General features: G+C 39.0%; 1 protein-coding gene across 2 annotated transcripts in view; it reads right to left on the reverse strand.

Annotated features, from left to right (window-relative positions):
• The window catches only part of KLHL2 (kelch like family member 2), a 126,297-nt gene that overhangs the window by 88,483 nt on the left and 18,136 nt on the right, over positions 1 to 19,678 (reverse strand). Inside the window, exon 3 of one of the 2 annotated variants that reach the window (XM_057547291.1) lies at positions 10,274 to 10,380. In XM_057547291.1, the coding sequence (XP_057403274.1) occupies positions 10,274 to 10,380 (107 nt within the window). Of the gene's footprint in view, positions 1 to 10,273; positions 10,381 to 19,678 lie in introns of those variants that run through there. The other variant, XM_028165073.1, reaches the window with a different exon arrangement.

A 19,678-nucleotide genomic window follows, 5' to 3' on the forward strand; every position in this document is an offset into this window, starting at 1 on the left:
AAATCTAATCTAATCTCTGCCAAACCGCTATTTAGTGGATTCAAAAGAAGAAAATGAACAAAGCTTGCCAGAAAGGTAAATAGCATCTATTGCTGAAGAACCATAAAAGTCTAGCCTACTAAGCAAATGAAAAGATGCTCAACATCATTAGTCATTAGGGAAGTGCAAATTAAAACTATAAGAGATGCCATTTCACACCCATTAGAATGACCACAATTGGAAAAAAAAAAAAGATAGCAACAAGTGTTGGCAAGGATGTAGAGAAATGGGAACAGTCATACATAACATAGGCATATAAAATGATGCAGCCACTTGGGGAAATAGCATAGCAATTTTTATAAAGTTAAATATAAATTTACCATATGACCCAGGAATTCCACACATAGGTATCTACCACCATGAGACATTTGTCCACACAAAGAACTGCACATGAATGTTCATAGCAGCATTATTCTTTTTTTCAATTTTAATTTTATTTTTGGCTGTGTTGGGTCTTCATTGCTGCACGTGAGCTCTCTCTAGTTGCGGCAAGCAGGGGCTACTCTTTGTTGCAGTGCGCGGGCTTCTCACTACAGTGGCTTCTCTTGTTGCGGAGCATGGGCTCCAGGCACACAGGCTTCAGTAGCTGTGGTGCGCAGGCTCAGTAGTTGTGGCTTGCAGGCACTAGAGCACAGGCTCAGTAGTTGTGGCTCACAGGCTTAGCTGCTCCGCGGCATGTGGGATCTTCCCGGACCAGGGATCAAACACAGGTCCCTTCATTGGCAGGTGGATTCTTAACCACTGTGCCACCAAGGAAGTCCCCAGCCTTATTCTTAATAGCCAAAAATTGGAAACAATGTAAATGTCCATCAGCTTGGTAAATGAATAGTCAAAATGTGCCATTTTCATACAATGGAATCTACTTAGCAATAAAAAGGAACAGACTGATGATACATACTATGACATGGATGAACCTCAAAAATATTATGTGGGAACAAAAATGTTCTAAAGTTGATTTATGGTAATGGAAGTACTACTCAGTAAATTTACTAAAAATCACTGAACACTACAATATAAAATATGCCTCAATAAAGTTGTAAAAAAATATCACAATTGAGGTACTCAATTCACATTTTATATGTGTCAGAAATTAACATAGAATCCCTATTTTGTATCTACTTTAGCACCTAGCAATCTAAGATTTGACCAAGTACTCTCAGGCAGAAACAGGTTGAACTGCAAGGACCCACCCATCAGTTAACTGAGATACATACTTAGGAATACTTATACAATCAAGACGTCTTCAGGGCCTCATTCCCATCATTAAGCAAAACTCACTTATTCAGAAATTGCATGTTAGCTGAAACATGAAGAGGTGAGAACCATTAGGCAAAAAAAAAAGAGAAAAGAAAAAAGAAAAAAAGAAAGAAAAGAGGGAAGCTGAAATATAGTTCAGATGCTTAAGTAAACAGAGAAGAAAAATAGAGACATAATGAGATCTCCCATCTCCAGCATCCATGTCTCTGGATGTCGAAGGCTCAGGGAGTCTGCAGACTCTAAGTATCATCTTTAGAAGGGAAAGGAAACTAACCCTGATCTTGTAATTTTAAGTTAATCACTACATTTTGTAACTGGAAAATAAAACATTTATCAAAAAAAGTCTAGTGTAAGACGTTTTCAATCTTATATTCTCACAATATAAAGACATTTAGGAATTGAGGGTAAAAAATAATAATGATAATCATGATAATTACTGCCAACATTAATTGAACATTTTCTATGTGCCAAATAAAGGGCTAACATACATGATCTCACTTAATCTTTATAAGAATCCTAGGAAGTAAGTATTATCATCCCCATTTTCCAGAAGGGGAAACTGAAGCCCAGACTGATGAAGTGATTAATGATTCCAAAGATCCAGTAACTCTGACAAGGAAGTGGCAATAACTGTGTCACCTGAAGGAAGGCCACTTACAGGGACAGCACTTTACTAGTGAATTCCTAAATTAGGCCAATGCAGATCAAATACTCCTTTTGCAAACTAGAGAGTCTGTTTAGAAAAGACTGCAGGAGTAATAAATAAGATGTAAACCAAAAGACTGAAGTGAATCCACGACATAAAAATTTGACTAATCCCATTTCAACTTTTCGAATTAGCCTCAGCTAAAGGCACCCTCCCCAAATCACTTGCCCAACTTGGCTCACGGCCCCTCTACTATCTTTCCTAACTTCTTGATTATTTAATTCAGTTCGGAACAGCAAGAATGTAATAGGCTGAAGAGTGAGGTGCCTCCAGACTCCTCTCTACTCCCAAAACACTAAGTCCATTCTCTCCACATTGCTTTCTGCACTTTTCTTCATCTGTGTAAACCTTTACATTCATTATGTTTCAAGAAATGTCAGATCCCCTTCTCTCAATGCTGCCCATCACAGTCCTCACCATCTGTATTACTCCTTTGCACACACAGATCTTCCATAAACTATTATGTATTTAAAGTGTGCACATCTCATTTCCCCAGTGATATAATACACTACTGGGGCAGGAAGTATGCTAATATTGTTTTGTATTCCTTGAAGTATCCAGCAAAATGTTAGGCCCAGGATATATTTAAGTTTCTAAAGTATGAATAGATTTGTATTTGTGTTTTTTTTCTATAACTGTATATGTATTTACAAGTATTTACTTGTCCTACCAATAATCTAAGATTATAAGCTCATTGTTGGAACAGATAATAACTTCATATCCTTGTACAGTACTGTATGTTTAAATTTTGTTTTTTTAAGAATGAGGTTAAGGGAGGGTGTGGCTAGGTGGCAGAGTAGGAAGACCTGGAGCTCACCAGCTCCTACAGGCACACCAAATTACAACTACTCACAGAGCAACTATAAATGAGAATGACCTGAAGACTAGCAGAGATTTCCCACAACTAAAGACATAGAGAAGGAACCACAATGAGAAGGACAGAAGGGGCAATGACATGACCTAGTCAAGACTCACTCACCCAGGTCAGCAACCCACAAACAAGAGGATAATCACAGTTACAGAGATTCTCCCCAAAGAGCAAGGGTTCTGAGCCCCACATCAGGCTCCCCAGTCCAGGAATCCTACACCAAGAAGACAAGCCCCTAGAACATCTGGCTTTGAAGGCTGGAAGGGCTTGGCTACATGAGAGCAAGAGGGCTGTAGGAAACAGAGACTTATCTGTTAAGGGTGTGTGCAAAATCTCATACACTCTGAGACCCAGGACAGAGGCAGTAGTTTGAAAGGAGCCTGGGTCAGACCTATTTTCTGATCTCAGAGAGCCTCCCAGAGAGGCAAGAGCTCACCCTGGGGTCACTGATGCTGGTGGCAGCCATTTTGGGGAGCTCGTTCTACCACTAGGACACTGGTGCTAGCAAGTGCCATTTTGGGGTCCACCCTATAGACTATTAGTGCCAGGGGCTTACCTGCCCACCAGTGGGCTGGCAGCAGCTGTGTGCCCCAATCAGACCATACAGACAGCCGCGTGGGAAGCCTACCCCACCCTCCAGCCTGACCACAGCCACTGTGCAAGGCACAGCCTTGCAGCCAACCAGGCCAGGGGCCAGCCCTGCCTACCAGACCACCCACAGTACTCTTCCCACCACAACAAAAGGGGTCACACAGCCCACACAGGGGGTACCCCTAAAGGGGGTACCCCTAGAGCATACAGCTCTGAACAGGAGGGGAGTGAGCTGCTGGGCCCCACAGGATGTCAACTGCATAAGGCCACCTCTCCAAGATCCAGAAACTTAACCAACCTACCTGATACACAGAAATATATACAGAAAATTGGGCAAAATGATAAGAAAGCAAAATACGTTCTAAACAAAGGAACAAGAGAAAACCTCAGAAAAAGAACTAAATGAAATGGAGAAAAGCAATCTACTTGATAAAGAATTCTAGGTAATGATCATTAAGATGCTCCACAAACTTGGGAGAAGAACTGAATGAACACAGTGAGAATTTTAACTGATAGGTAGTTAGAAAATACAAAGATGCCCCAAACAGACCCAAAGATAAAATAACCAAAAAAGAAAAAAAAAACTAGAAGTAATGAACAGTATATTAGATGATACAGAGGAGTGGAATAGCAATCTGGAAGACAGACTAGTGGAAATCACCCAAGATGAACAGAAAAAAAAAGAATTTGAAAAAATGAGGGTAGTTTAAGAGACCTCGGGGACAACATCAAGCGTACTAACATTCACATTATAGGGGTACCAGAAGAAGAGAGAAAAGGGCAGAGAACTTACTTGAAGAAATAGCAGGTGAAAACTTCCTTAACCTAGGGAAGGAAACAGACATCCAGGTAGAGGAAGTACAGAGTCCCAAACAAGAACTGAAAGAGGTCCACACCACAACACATTATAATTAAAATGGCAAAAATTAAGGATAAAGAGAAAATCTTAAAAGCAGCAAGAGAATGCCCACAGACTATCAACTGACTTTTCAGCAGACACTTAACAGGCCAGGAGGACGGCCATGATATATTTCAACTGATGAAAGGATAAAATGTACACCACAAATGCTCTACCTGCAAAGCTCTCATTCAGATTTGAAGGACAGAGAAAGAGCTTTGCAGATAAGCAAAAGCTAAAAAAGTTCAGCACCACTAAACCAGCTTTACAAGAAACGTTCAAGGAATCTCTCTAAGTGAAAAAGGAAAGACCACAACTAGAAACATGAAAATTAGGAAAGGAAAATTCTCACTGGTAAAGGCAAACATATAGTAAAAGTTGTAGATCAGCAACTTATAAAGATAGAAGGAAGGTTAAAAGTCAAAAGTAGTAAAATCATCTATATCCACAATAAATAATTAAGGGGTACACAAAAGAAAAAGATGTAAAATATGATATCAAAAACATTAAATATGGGGAGGTGGAACTAAAAATACAGGGTTGTTACAATGCATTAGAACTGAAGAGATCCTCAACTTAAAATAATCACATATACAGATACACATAGGTTGTTATATATGAACCTTATGGTAATAATAAACCAAAAACCTTTAAAAGATGTACACACACACACACACAAAAAAGAAAGGAATCCAAACATAACACTAAAGAGAGTCATCAAGTCACGAGAGGAGAGCAAAAGAAAAAAGGAACAAAAGAGAACCATAAAAACAACCAGAAAACAATGAACAAAATGGCAATAAGTACATACTTATCAATAATTACTTTAAATGTAAATGAACAAACTGCTCTGATCAAAAGACAGAGTGGCTGAATGGATTAAAAAACAAGACCCGGGCTTCCCTGGTGGCGCAGTGGTTGAGAGTCTGCCTGCTAATGCAGGGGACACGGGCTCGAGCCCTGGTCTGGGAATATCCCACGTGCCACGGAGCAACTGGGCCCGTGAGCCACAATTACTGAGCCTGCGCGTCTGGAGCCTGTGCTCCGCAACAAGAGAGGCCGCGACAGTGAGAGGCCCGCGCACCGTGATGAAGAGCGGCCCCCTCTTGCCGCAACTGGAGAGGGCCCTCGCGCAGAAACTAAGACCCAACACAGCCAAAAATAAAATAAATAAATAAATAAAAATTTAAAAAAAAGAAAAAGTTAATGAGTATTTCTTATTTAAAAAAAAAACAAGACCCACCTATATGCTACCTATAGGAGACTCACTTCCGATCTAAAGACACACACAGACTAAAAATGAAGGGATGGAAAAAATATTCCACATAAATGCAAATGAAAAGAAAGCTGGGGTAGCAAATGTACATCAGACAAGACAGACTTTATTTTTTTTTATTTCAGTTTACTTTTTTATACAGCAGGTTCTTATTAGTTATCTATTTTATACATATTAGTGTATATATGCCACTCCCAATCTCCCAATTCATCCCATCACCACCACCCCCGCCCCCGCTTTCCCCCCTTGGTGCCCATATGTTTGTTCTTTACATCTGTGTCTCTATAGACAAGACAGACTTTAAAACAAAGATGTTCTCAAGAGACAAAGAAGGACATTACCATTTAATGATCAAGGGATCAATCCAAGAAGCAGATACAACTGTAAATGTATATGCACCCAACATAGGAGCACCTAAATACATTAAGCAAATACAGGTAAACATAAAGGGAGAAACTGAAAGTAATACAATAATAGTAGGGGACTTTAACACCCCATTTACATCTATGGACAGATCATCCAAAAAAAAAATCAATATGGAAACACGGCCTTAAGTGACACATTAGACTAGAGAGATTTCATAAATATTGATATATATAGAACATTTCAACCGAAAGCAGCAGAATACACATACTTTTCAAGTGCACGTGGAACATTCTTCAGGACAGATCACATGCCACAAACTAAATCTGAATAAATTTAAGATAACTGAAATCATATCAATGGTATGAGGAGAGAAATCAACTACAAGAAAAAAAACGAAAAAACACAAACACATGGAGTCTAAACAATATGCTACTGAACAACCAATGGGTCACTGAAGAAATCAAAAGGAAATAAAAAAAAAACTGAAGACAAATGAAAAAGAAACACAATCCAAACACAACAACACAACAATCCAAAATCTATGGAACACAGCAAAAGCTGTTTTAAGAGGAAAGTTTACAGCCATACAAGCCTACCTTAGGAAACAAGAAAAATCTCAAGACAATCTAAGCTTCCACCTGAAGGAACCAGAAAAAGAAGAATAAACAAAACCTAAAGTTAGAAGAAGGAAAGAAATAATAAATATCAGTGCAGAAATAAATGAAATAAAGACTAAAAAAACAGAAAAGATCGATGAAAGAGCTGGTTCTTTGAAAAGATACACAAAATTAATAAACCTTTAGCCAGACTCATAAGAAAAAGAGAAGGCCCAATAAATAATCCAGAAATGAAAGAGAAATTACAAATGAAACCACAGAAATACATAGGATTGTTAGAGATTACTTTGAACAATTATACATCAACAAAATGGACAATTTACAATAGATATATTCCTAGGAACATACAATCTCCCAAGACTGAATCAGGAAGAAACAGAAAATATGAAAAGACCGGTTACCAGTAATGAAATTGAATCAATAATTTAGAAAACTACCAACAAACAAAAGTCCAGGACCAGTAGGTGAATTCTACCAAACATTTAAAGAGTTAACACCTATTCTTCTCAAACTATTCCAAAAATTGAAGACGAAGGAACACTGTGGAACACATTCTATAAGGCCAGCATCACCCTAACAAAAAACAGGCAAAAACACCACAAAAAAGTAGAATTACAGGCCAATATCTCTGATGAACACAGATGCAAACATTCTCAAAATATTAGCAAACTGAATTCAACAATACGTCAAAAGAATCATATACCATATCAAGTGGAATTTATCCTAGGGATGCAAGGATGGTTCAATATCTACAAATCAATCAATGTTATACACCACATTAACAAACTGAAGAATAAAAATGATATGATCATATCAATAGATGCAGAAAAAGCTATTGATAAAATCCAACATCCATTTATAATAAAAACTCTCTAGAAAGTGGGCATAGAGGGAACCTACCTCAATATAAAAAAGGTCATATATGACAAGCCCACAATTAACATCATATTCAATGATGAAAAGCTGAGAGCATTTCCTCTAACATCAGGAACAAAACAAGGATGTCCACTCTCACCATTTTTATTCAACATAGTTTTGGAAGTCCTGGCCACAGCAATCAGAGAAGAAAAATAAATAAAAGGAATCCAAATTGGAAAGGAAGAAGTAAAACTGTCACTGTTTGCAAAGGACATGATACCATATATAGAAAACCCTAATGACGCTACCAAATAAATCAGAATTAATAAATGAATTCAGTAAAGATCCAGGATAAAAATGTAATACAGAAATCTGTTGTGTTTCTATACACTAATAACAAACTATCAGAAAGAGAAATTAAACAATCTCATTAACAATTTCATCAAAAAGAATAAGATACCTAGGAATAAATATAACCAAAGAGGCAAAAAATTTGTACTTTGAAAGCTATAAGACACTGATGAAAGAAACTGAAGACGACACAAACAAATGGAAAGATATACTGTGCTCATGGGTTGGAAGAACCAATATTGTTAAAATGACCATGAACCCTAAGGCAATCTACAGATTCAATGCAATCCCTATCAAAATACCCATGACATTTTTCACAGAACTAGAACAAATAATTCTAAAATTTGTATGGAAACACAAAAGACCCCAATCTTGGGAAAGGAGAACAAAGCTAGAGGTATCATGCTCCCTGATTTCAAATTATACTACAAAGCTACAGTAATCAAAACAGTCTGGTACTGGCACACACAAAAAAAGATACATAGATCAATGTAACAGAATAGAGAGTAGAGAAATAAATCCAAACTTATATGGTCAATTAATCTCCAACAAAGGAGGCAGTGGGGAATAGACAGTCTCTTCAATAAATGATGCTGGGAAAAGTGGACAGCTACTGCAAAAGAATCAAACTGGACTACTTTCTAACACCATGCACAAAATAAACTCAAAATGGATTAAAAACTTAAATGTAAGACCTGAAACCATAAAAGTCCTAGAAGAAAACATAGGCAGCATGGTCTTAGCAATATTTTTTGGCTCTTTCTCCTCAGGCAAGGGCAAAAATGCAAAAATTAACAAATGGGACTACATGAAACTAAAAAGCTTTTGCACAGCAAAGGAAACTATCAACAAAGGCAGCCTACCAAATGGAATGAGGTATTTGCAAATGAACTACCCAGTAAGGAGTTTCTATTCAAAACATACAAAGAACTCATACAACTCAACATCAAAAAAAAAAAAAAAATTGAAAAATGGGAGGAGTACTTGTATACACATTTTTCCAGAGAAGACATACAGATGGCCAACAGACATGTGAAAAGATAGTCAGCATAACTAATCACCAGGGAAATGCAAATCAAAACCAGAATGAGATACTACCTCATACCTGTCAGAATGGCTATTTTCAAGAAGATAACAAATAACAAATATTGGTGAGGATGTAAAGAAAAGGAAACCCTTGTGCACTGTTTGTGGGATTGTAAACTGGTACAACCACTATGGAAAACAGTATGGAGGTTCCTCAAAAAATTAAAAATAGAACTACCATATGATGCAGAAATTCCACTTCTGAACAAAAACAGTAATTGGAAAGATATGTGCACCCCTATGTTCACCACAGCATTATTTACAATAGCCAACAAATGGAAGCAACCTGTGTCCATTGATAGATAAATGGATAAAGAAGATGTGGTGTGTATATATATATATATATATATATATATATACAATGGAATATTAATAGGCTTAAAAAAGAATGAAATCTTGCCATTTGCAACAACATGGATGGACCTAGACGGTATCATGCTAAGTGAAATAAGTCAGACAGAGAATACAAATATCAAATGATTTCATATGTGAAATAAAAACATAAATAAATAAAATAAAATGAAAACAGACTCAACAGAACAGAACAAACGGTTCACAGAGGGGAGTATGGTGGGGGTGGGGTCGGGTGGGAGAATCAGGTGACTAGCTAAGTGATACAAACCTCCAGTTATAACGTAAATAAGCCATGGGGATGTAATATACAGCATAAGGACAATAATATTATAGTAACTTTGTATGGGGACAGATGGTTAAAGGACTTATCATGGTGATCACTTCATAAAGCATGCAAATGTCAAACCATTATATAGTGCTCCTGAAACATAATATTGTACATCAACTATATTTTTAAAGGCTTCCAGTGTGGCAGGCACAAATTGCTTTTTTGCCAGAAATATTAAAATCATTTTATGTATTTTTATAGTTGCCTAAGTGTCCACTTTATTTTCTTATATTTCTGAATCAAAAGGCATTAAATAAACATCTCTTTGTTCACTATAAACACTGGATGAGGCAAATGTGAAAATCATTTGAAGAAATGTGAAACAGTAAAAGCAATTTACTTTTGTCAAAATAAGAAAGTGCCAAAGGCTGTTATAAATGGCAAGAAGGCAAACTTAGCCAATATATGTAAATATAAATGTAAAGGGGGGAAACTGAGCATAAAATTGTATTTGTATGTAACATATACATGTATGTAATGGACACATGTATGTACACAACACCATTACAAGAACGAAAAACAAAGATGAGGAGTAATTTAAAACAAAGCAAGAGCATTTTCTTCTATTACAATGCTTAACTTCATAACAGTAAAATGTTAATAAGGAAAGAAAATATGGAAAGAAAAGCCCAGATCTGTATACATTTTATAAACATCTGTAACTAAAACATTTCATACCTGTAAACATGGCGTGAAAGTAAGGACTACAGGCGGCCAGCACCACTCTGTGAGCAGAGATTTCCATGTCTTCAGCCACAATTGTGACATCACACAGCAAATTCTGACTGTTTACAAAACAGGGAGAGAATAATTTTAATGATAACAAGAGTAAGTGTATTGAACACCCTACGCAAAAATTTTACAGTAAAAGCCCAATTTTCTGAAGTTAAGACTGACTAAAAATTGCCATCCTTAAAAACAGGATACCCAAACATGAAGCACACAGAAAACAGTCATGACATACATCAACATGCCTTGACCCTCACTCAGAATCTTGCCTTTGTTTAACAGAGAAATCTTTCCAACTTGATTACTGATTTCTCAACCTAATAAAAATTACTGGCAGCAAACCATTAATGGGGTGTAAAAGGGGAGGCTGTTTGCATTAAGAACTGCATCAGCAGAAGTGGCAGATGACACTAAGATAAAGACAAAATAAAACACGTGGAGAAAACTAAATTGGGTCAAAGTATCAAAACTATACAGACATAGAAAATGTCCTGGGTCATCAAGCAAAGGTAAAATTACATTCAACTACACCTGCTGCTCGAAAGGCATTTGAGCATTTGAAGTTTAACTTAATCAGAACATTTTCCAAATGCAAAATATCTCATTCTTCAAGGTCTGAAAATATTACCACACATAAAATTAAAAAGCATTTTGTTACCTTAAAACAATTATTCAGCACACATAATTATACCTCCAGTTCTAAAATATCCATTTTAATACATTCAAAAGCATGTAGTGGGCTTCCCTGGTGGCGCAGTGGTTGAGAATCTGCCTGCTAATGCAGGGGACACGGGTTCGAGCCCTGGTCTGGGAAGATCCCACATGCCACGGAGCAACTAGGCCCGTGAGCCACAACTACTGAGCCTGCGCGCCTGGAGCCTGTGCTCCGCAACAAGAGAGGCCACGATAGTGAGAGGCCCGCGCACCGCGATGAAGAGTGGCCCCCACTTGCCACAACTAGAGAAAGCCCTCGCACAGAAACGAAGACCCAACACAGCCAAAAATAAATTAATTAATTAACTAATTTAAAAAAAAAAAAAAGCATGTAGTTAACACTTTTCACATGCTATACAAGCTGCTAGATGAGACTCCCCAGCTAAATAAGAATGTCACAGAATTTATCTTTTTGGCAAAAAAGGTGGCTGGCGCTAATTCCAGAACAAGGAAGAGGGCTCCACTCTAACACCAACCTTGCTGGTAATCATGTCATTAATGAATGAAACAGGTGCAATGAACCCAAAGTCCTTTCTGCACCTCAAATATCCTCGCACTGAATTTATGTGTATAGTGTACATAGGTCACGCTGGGCCACCTCCTCAACTATTCCGACTATTTCCTACAAGGGTGCCTGATAGCTTGTCATGTCTAGTAGCTTACAAGCAACATTTTCACAGGAGCTTAACCCAGTCCTTGAGTGTTCCACTTTTCGACACTGCTTATAAACTTGTTTCTGCAGAGTTCACACCAAAACTTCTGGAGATCCTACTGGTACTCACTTTCCCTCCAGTCTAGGAGAAACTGTAAGAAAAGGGGCCAGCACAGCCCTGGTGAGGACTGCATCCTGGTGATGAGCTCGCTGTGCCCTGTAAGTTGCCATATGAGACATCAGGCAGGTCACGTGTTAGACTCAAGAGGTGGCCATCACTCAGCTGTAATTCCTCCAGATCAGTGTGGAAAACTGACAAAGTCTACAGTCTGCTCTGCGCACATAAAATCACTCTGCAATTCTATGAATTCCATGGGTTCACAAGTTAAGCAGGGGGAACTCAGTGGTGTTTTCAGGAAGGTGTTATACAGGAGCTCCACTCGCATGTATTATTTCACTTAGACCCTACCAAAATCTTATGAGATCCATGTTATTGTGATTTTTACCCTTAAAATGTATAGCTGGGGAAACCAAGGAAAAGATGAATAAGAAGCCTGAAGTCACCACTAGTGGCAATGCCAGGATTCAAATCTATGGAGTCTGGCTCACAAAACCATCTAAAGCTATGTGGTTTTAAGACTTGTTAAGGCTTGAATAAAACAGGGAATAGAAAGAAAGAAACAACACCCAATTATTATTTGACATACTGTATACTAGAAGCTATTTTTTAAAGTTCTATATATAGTTTATAAAAGGGCCAGTTTTAGTGGGTTTTTAGCACTACCTCTACAAGAATAGTTAGAAAAAATCAAATTCAACAAAGCCCTGCAAGATCATCTCTGCCATTAAGGAGATTAGCAGAAAGGACTGACAATGCAAGGATTACAGGACAAAGTGGAAAGCGCCAGAGTGAAGATGCTAGGGGAACAGGGGAGCATCTAAATCAGACTGGGGGTCAGAAAAGGTGTCCTGCAGCTACTGCCCTTAGCCGAGTTCTAAACACAAGTAAGTGTTAGCTGGATGGAGAAGGACAAGAGAACCCCACACAGAGAGAACAGCAGATGCTGCTGGACAGAAACATGAAGCAGCAAAGCACAACGGGGTGTGTAGCACAAGAAGCATGGGCGAGAAGGAGAAGAGGGATGCTGGGGTCAGCAGGGCCATCCAGGTTTCCTACGGTGACCAGGTCATCTGGACACAGCTCAAACGTGAGTCAAGTGCATATTTATGTCTATTTTCCTTTCGTCAATAATCCTTCCTAGTGCTCTGGTTTCAAGATGGAACTCAAGTGGAATTACACTTGAATGCCTCCAAATCACATAATTAATTACATTTAACTTCAATTATAATTACTCATTGATCCAAACCTTCTAGCATAACACCTGCTGGCTATCTCATAATTATCTTGGCCTTACTGGCTTATTAGCTGATGTTAGTTAACTAATAGAGTAAAAACACTGCCAAACCAGTATGCAGCCGCACCCTGGGTTAGGTCACATGGAGTCTAATGCCACATTATAGATCAAGGACATGCTTAGTTTTAGTGTTCAATTTTTTATCTTTCTGTCTCTAGCAATAACATGTTTTTAAAACAGCACTCACAGACTAGAGAGATTTGACCAACCTTTTTATCATTCAGCCAGTTTATGTCTGTTGACTCTGGCCCTTACCTCTTCATTCCAAGTGTGCATGCTCACAAGAAGTTGAGTGACTTTAGGTGAGGAGAAGAGGGCTACAAATAAAATCCGGTAATAAAAATAACAGAAACTTGTTTTAGCAGCCCATATCCAAAGTCTACATGGTGAGTTTATATTCCTATTATGTGAAATCTAATGAGGGAATGGACTATAGAAGGAAAAGTCTTTCAGAATAATGGTATAAATAAAGTTGCTACTTAGCAAAATCTGAATTTATTCACTCATTCATCAAATATCTAAAGTGCGTACTGGGCACCAAGGACTATGTCAGTTTACCACAGTAAACAAGACAATGTCCGTGATAGCAAGGAGTTTACAGTGGAACTGGGGAAAGAGACAAGCTGATGGGTACTTACAAAATGAATTGATAGGCATTAGGGCAAGTGTGGGGTGTTTGAGTACACAGGAGACAGGTCAAGCCCAAACATACAGGAAAGCTTTGGAAAGAAAACTGCTTCTAAGCTCAAGTCTGGAGAATAACAGGAGTTACACAGGCCTTATGTAAAATACAACTGACACAGAAAAAAAGATAGGCACTCATCTCCAAAGTGAAACATCATGAAAATCGGTCCTTCTCAAGAAAAAAATTGCTTTGAAAACGAATCATACCCAAATATATCTAGACACCCTTTGGTTTTCTGATATCAAACGAATGAATTCCTAAGACTAGAAAACCCTATCACTGCTGTATATACAGAAGCCTCCCTTAATCATGGTGGATGCATTCCAAGACCTCCAGTGGATCCCTAAAACCACAGATAGTACCGAAACCTATATGTACCATGTTATTTCCTACACATACATACCCATGATAAAGTTCAATTTATAAATTAGGCACAGTAAGAGATTAACAGTAACTAATAATAAAATACAACAATGATAACTATACTGTAATAAAAGTTATGTGAATGTAACCTCTCTCTCAAAATATCTTACTGTACAAATTTAATGCCTTCTCTATCTTAACTAAGCAATTATCATGCCCTGTGGCTGTAACTTTCATAGTTTGAGGTGCAACAGCAAAACTAGCAGAAATTTCTTTTTCCTTTTTCACAATTTCACAGATAGAAGATTCCTTCTTACCATAGATCTTTAGCAACCTCAGCATATGATTTTTTTTCTTTTCTTACTAAGTCAAGAACATTCACCCCTTTCACTTAAAGGAAGTACTTTACAGCATATCTTTGGCATATCTGAATTGCCAGCATCACTTCTCCTGTGCTTTGGGGCCATTATGAGTTAAAATAAGGGTCACTTGAACACAAGCACTGTGATATTGCAACAGCCAACCTGATAACCAAGAGGGCTAACGGCCGGGACACACTGGACAGAGGGATGATTCATGTCCCAAGTGGAATGGAGCAGGACAGTGAGATTTCACCACACTACTCAGAACAGTACTCAATTTAAAACTTATGAATTGTTTATTTCTGGAATTTTCCATTTAATATTTTCAGAGTGTGGCTGACTACAGTAACTGAAACCTTGGATAAGGGGGGACTAATGTGTATCTCCTTAAAGTAAAATGTGCCATTAGGCTCTGAGATATCTAAAATAATTGGTAGTTTCATGAAACAAGAATTTACTTTCTACTGGAAGTGGCGGTGGTGGAGAGATTACATAGATAGCATCTGTCCACCCTTCTTCCTCAGGTGCCAGGCTGTGTGAGATGTGGAGGCACTTCCTGCCACATGGAGCAGAATCAGAATAACGGCCGAGGTGCTAGGCTGCTGAGATGAGCTTTAGCCAGAGTCCACAGAGCAAACACAAGCCACAGCCTCGGAATGTGCCCAAAGGCATCTTTGGAGCAGCATCAGTGTTAGGATAAAGAAACAAGAGCAAGACAGAAAAAGAAGTTAGGCAAGAGGTCAGAAGCCAAGAAAGTTAAAACCTAGTGAGGAAGCACAGGATGAGCCAGATGCGGAGCTGCTGATCAGCTACTTCATCAGGTTCTGGCTGCTGAGGAAGAAGGGAGGTGGGGAAGGAAAACAAGCTGTTTTAAAGGTGAAAGGCTTCCTGATCACTGACTTAAATCAGTTATATTTAACCAAACCTCCAAAAACTGATAGTGTCATTTACAGACAAGGGAGATGCAACCTAGCTAAAATGTCAATAATCTTGAAGAGCAACACAACTCCATAACAAGTGTCACCACCATCACCTTCTTCTTCTTAAAACAATGATGGTTTGTATTTGAATTTCTGTGGCAGTGAAGCACAGGGAAAACCTAGCTGTTGGGCTTACTAAGATTCACCACCACAATTAGAGTCCTGAAAAACAGCACAGCCCCTTCAACAGATTTGCACCTGCTAAGATTTTCTAACAGGAAGCAGGAAAGGATGACAGTCAACTTGGAAACTTGTATGAAAACCTACTACAGTCAGTGATTTAGAAACTGCCTTAAACTAGAAAAGGATCCCAGAATAGAGAATCCCACATAGAATCAAGAGAACAGAATGACAGGGAAAAGTGACAAAACCAAGCCACAAGAAGACGTGGGGGGAAGCACATTACTGAGTATTTGTCGAGAAGGGAAGGTAACAACTCCAGATTTGAGGACTTCTAAGAATACTTGGTCACAGTTGAGAGGAGATGAAAAGAATAATTAGAAATAAAGTGAAAGAAGATATGAGTGACAGGGAAAAGATGATGGGGAGGAGGCAAAATGGAGAGATGAGGATTTCAGAGAGGGGAAACAGAAATGGCAGGAGTGAGTTTCTGAACATGTGTGATAAAAGCTCGACTACATGTAGAAAATGGAGAATATGTACAAAGAAAACTTCCTTATTAAAAGTTACTTTTTTAAAAAACTTGGTGAAATAAAACATGAGCTAGATACTCTTAGCTATAATAATTTAAAAGAAAAACAGCTAAGGTAGCATCTTCCGATTTTCTGACTTAGGAGGGGATGCTGAAGGCAAACCCTGAGGCAGCACAGCACCCCACACCAGGAAAGAGAAGACGAAACAGAAGCAAATTCATTCACTACCATCCATTCTTCACATCTTTGAAATGTTTAATGATTCTATCCATGCTCAACAAACACCACCTAAAAAGAAATCTATCACAAGTACTTAAGATACACTGTAGAAGATTACCAGTTAAATTGAGACTGTTAGCTTCAAAATGTCTCTTAAACTTTCTTAAATAAACAAGTTTGCTTGATTTAGGGACCCTTCCCAACTGCTCTGTCCTTCAAGGAATGTTTTATATTCTACTTCAGTACAACATAAAAACAAAAGAAACTGACGTTTTACTATAGAAATATATATACATACATTAGTGATAAAAAAAAACAAATTCACACCCTGTGTAATTTCCTAAATCTCTTTCAAAAACAGTGATATAAAGCTATGAAAAGGTAGTCTCACTTCAGTTTGTTGTTTAATTCACTTGCGACCTAAGCAACAAAGTACAAATAACCAAAGAAGAGCCACAAACTCGACGTTTTCATAGATGAACAACAGATATAATCCTAGTAACCTGGGTCCACACTGTCTAAAAGTCCTGGGGGAAAAATACAATAAGCATTCCCTTAAGAGAGGGATTCAGGATCTTCTGTTTAAATTATCTTCTGGAATGTAAGAAATGCTATTGTAACTGAACGACTGAATGTTTATGGCTTCTGTGTGATATATAGGCAAACATTCAAACTGCTTCATAAGACTTACCCTTACTAAAAAGTTTCAACTCCTAAATGCAACTTAAGGATCAATATTAGCTTGCTTCTAAACAAATAATAGGTTGCCCCCCCCCCCCAGTAATACTCATTGAAACTTTTAAAACTCAAGTCCGGTGTTATCCCATATCCTAGAAAACAGAATTTTTTTTTTTAATTTATTTTAAACACAAAACATTAAATCTGATAGTTCCTTTTTGGTCATCTCAAAAAGCTCACGGTGTAATGTCCTCAAGCATGTGTGTCCGGGGTACAGCCTGCTTCTCTGTCTGCTCCACAGGCCCAATACAGTGTGTTGCATAGAGTAAGCACTCTGTAAAGGTCTATTGCTTTGATTTTGAAAATGTCAGTGTGTTAGTGCTTTGAAAAACTCCTCCTCCTGCCAAGCCATGCCTAGGAAATGTACAGAGCTGAATTCCCCACCAGAGATGTGTTGCTGTACAAGACTCGCCTTTCACTACGCTGCCAGGCTGTTTCCCCGACGTCATTAGTCTTATGATGCTACACCCTTTCTCAAAAACCTTCACTGATTCCCACTGTCCTTGCAATTAAATCGCAATGAATCACACTGTTTAAGCCTGCCATAATTCTGACCTTTTCTACAGACTCCCCAGCATGAACTCTTCTTGATTCACTTTACCAAACAGGTTACATTTAGCTCGTCCCTAGCTTGTGCAATTATCCAGACCAGGAACTGCCTTTCCTCTCCAGTCCTTTGTATGAATCCTACTGCATCCCTATCAGGCCCAACCAAAACCACCTCTGTGAATTTCTCTTGTGAGAATCCTTTTCAGGACCCACATTTTGCACACGATATTCCACCACCTCATCCTCTTCTCTACATCTCCTGCACAATCAGGTCACTCGAAAGGCAGGGGACATGTCAGACACTGGCTCTGGCTCCCACACAGCCTCTGGGCGTGCTAGCTGACTTCAAAGGAGAACCAGGTACTTACAAATACTTGCTGATGACACTGTTTAGAAGTGACCACAGGGTTTTTAAAACCAATAATTGCAAGTAATTCAAACTCGTATTGGACTGGGACATAGAGCTATATCTGGGCCTCCTGTCTAAAAGAAATGAAAAACTAGTTTAAAGGAAATATAACATTCCATTTTTATAAATTTAAATTATAATTCTTAAGTTATAATTCTATAACTTGGGGCTTCCCTGGCAGCGCAGTGGTTAAGAATCTGCCTGCCAATGCAGGGGACATGGGTTCGAGCCCTGGTCTGGGAAGATCCCACATGCCGAGGAACAACTAAGCCCGTGCGCCACAACTACTGAGCCTGCGCTCTAAAGCCCGCAAGCAATGACTACTGAAGCCCACGGGCCACAACTATTGAAGCCTGCGCGCCTAGAGCCCATGCTCTGCAACAAGAAAAGCCACCACAATGAGAAGCCCGCTCACTGCAACGAAGAGTAGCCCCCGCTTGCCGCAACTAGAGAAAGCCCGTGCGCAGCAACGAAGATCCAACGCAGCCAAAAATAAATCAATCAATAAAATTTATATTAAAAAAAAATTCTATAACTTAAACTTTACAAAACTCCTGTCTTCCTAGTCCCATAACCATACCTTACACCAAGTATAATTGGAAGAAAAGTGACTTTTACTTCTAAAATTTCTTTCATTAGCCAAAGGTTAATAACAACACTCTTTGGGGTACAGCTGATATTCTACTTATTAGAGGTGACAGCCCAAGAGCAGAATGGAGAGAACAAGGAAGTTCTCCCTTCCCAGAAGTCAGGAAGCCACTCTCAGCTACCTATTTCTGGCAGCAGGAAGTTGATGCAAGGACAGGAAATAACAAAAGATTTTCAGCTGTACAAGGAGTACGTTTCTTCAGAGATTTTTTGTTTTGTTTTGTTTTTTTTAAGAATTACTGGGACTTCCCTGGTGGCGCAGTGGTTAGGAATCCGCCTGCCAATGCAGGGGACACGGGTTCAATCCCTGGTCTGGGAAGATCCCACATGCCACGGAGCAACTGAGCCCATGTGCCGCAACTACCGAGCTTGCACTCTAGAACCCGCAAGCCACAACTACTGAGCCTGCACTCCTAGAGCCCATGCTCCACAACAAGAGAAGCCACTGCAATGAGAAGCCCACGCACTGCAACAAAGAGTAGCCCCCACTAACCGCATCGAGAGAAAAGCCTGCGCACAGCAACGAAGACCCAGCACAGCCAAAAATAAATAAATAAATTTATTTTTTTAAAAATAGAATTAGGGCTTCCCTCGTGGCGCAGTGGTTGGGAGTCTGCCTGCTAATGCGGGGGACACGGGTTCGAGCCCTGGTCTGGGAGGATCCCACATGCCGCGGAGCAACTGGGCCCGTGAGCCACAACTGCTGAGCCTGCGCGTCTGGAGCCTGTGCTCTGCAACAGGAGAGGCCGCGATGGTGAGAGGCCCGCACACCGCGATGAAGAGTGGACCCCACTTGCCACAACCAGAGGAAGCCCTCGCACAGAAACGAAGACCCAACACAGCCAAAATAAATAAATAAATAATAATTTTAAAAAAAAATAGAATTAAATAAAATTGGCAATAAGGGGTAAGAGAAAAGGGAATGACATTAAAAAAGAAAAAAGTGCTGATGAGCCTCAAAGAGAGT

This window comes from Balaenoptera acutorostrata, chromosome 5 (assembly GCF_949987535.1).
Source record: "Balaenoptera acutorostrata chromosome 5, mBalAcu1.1, whole genome shotgun sequence".
NCBI lineage: Eukaryota > Metazoa > Chordata > Mammalia > Artiodactyla > Balaenopteridae > Balaenoptera > Balaenoptera acutorostrata.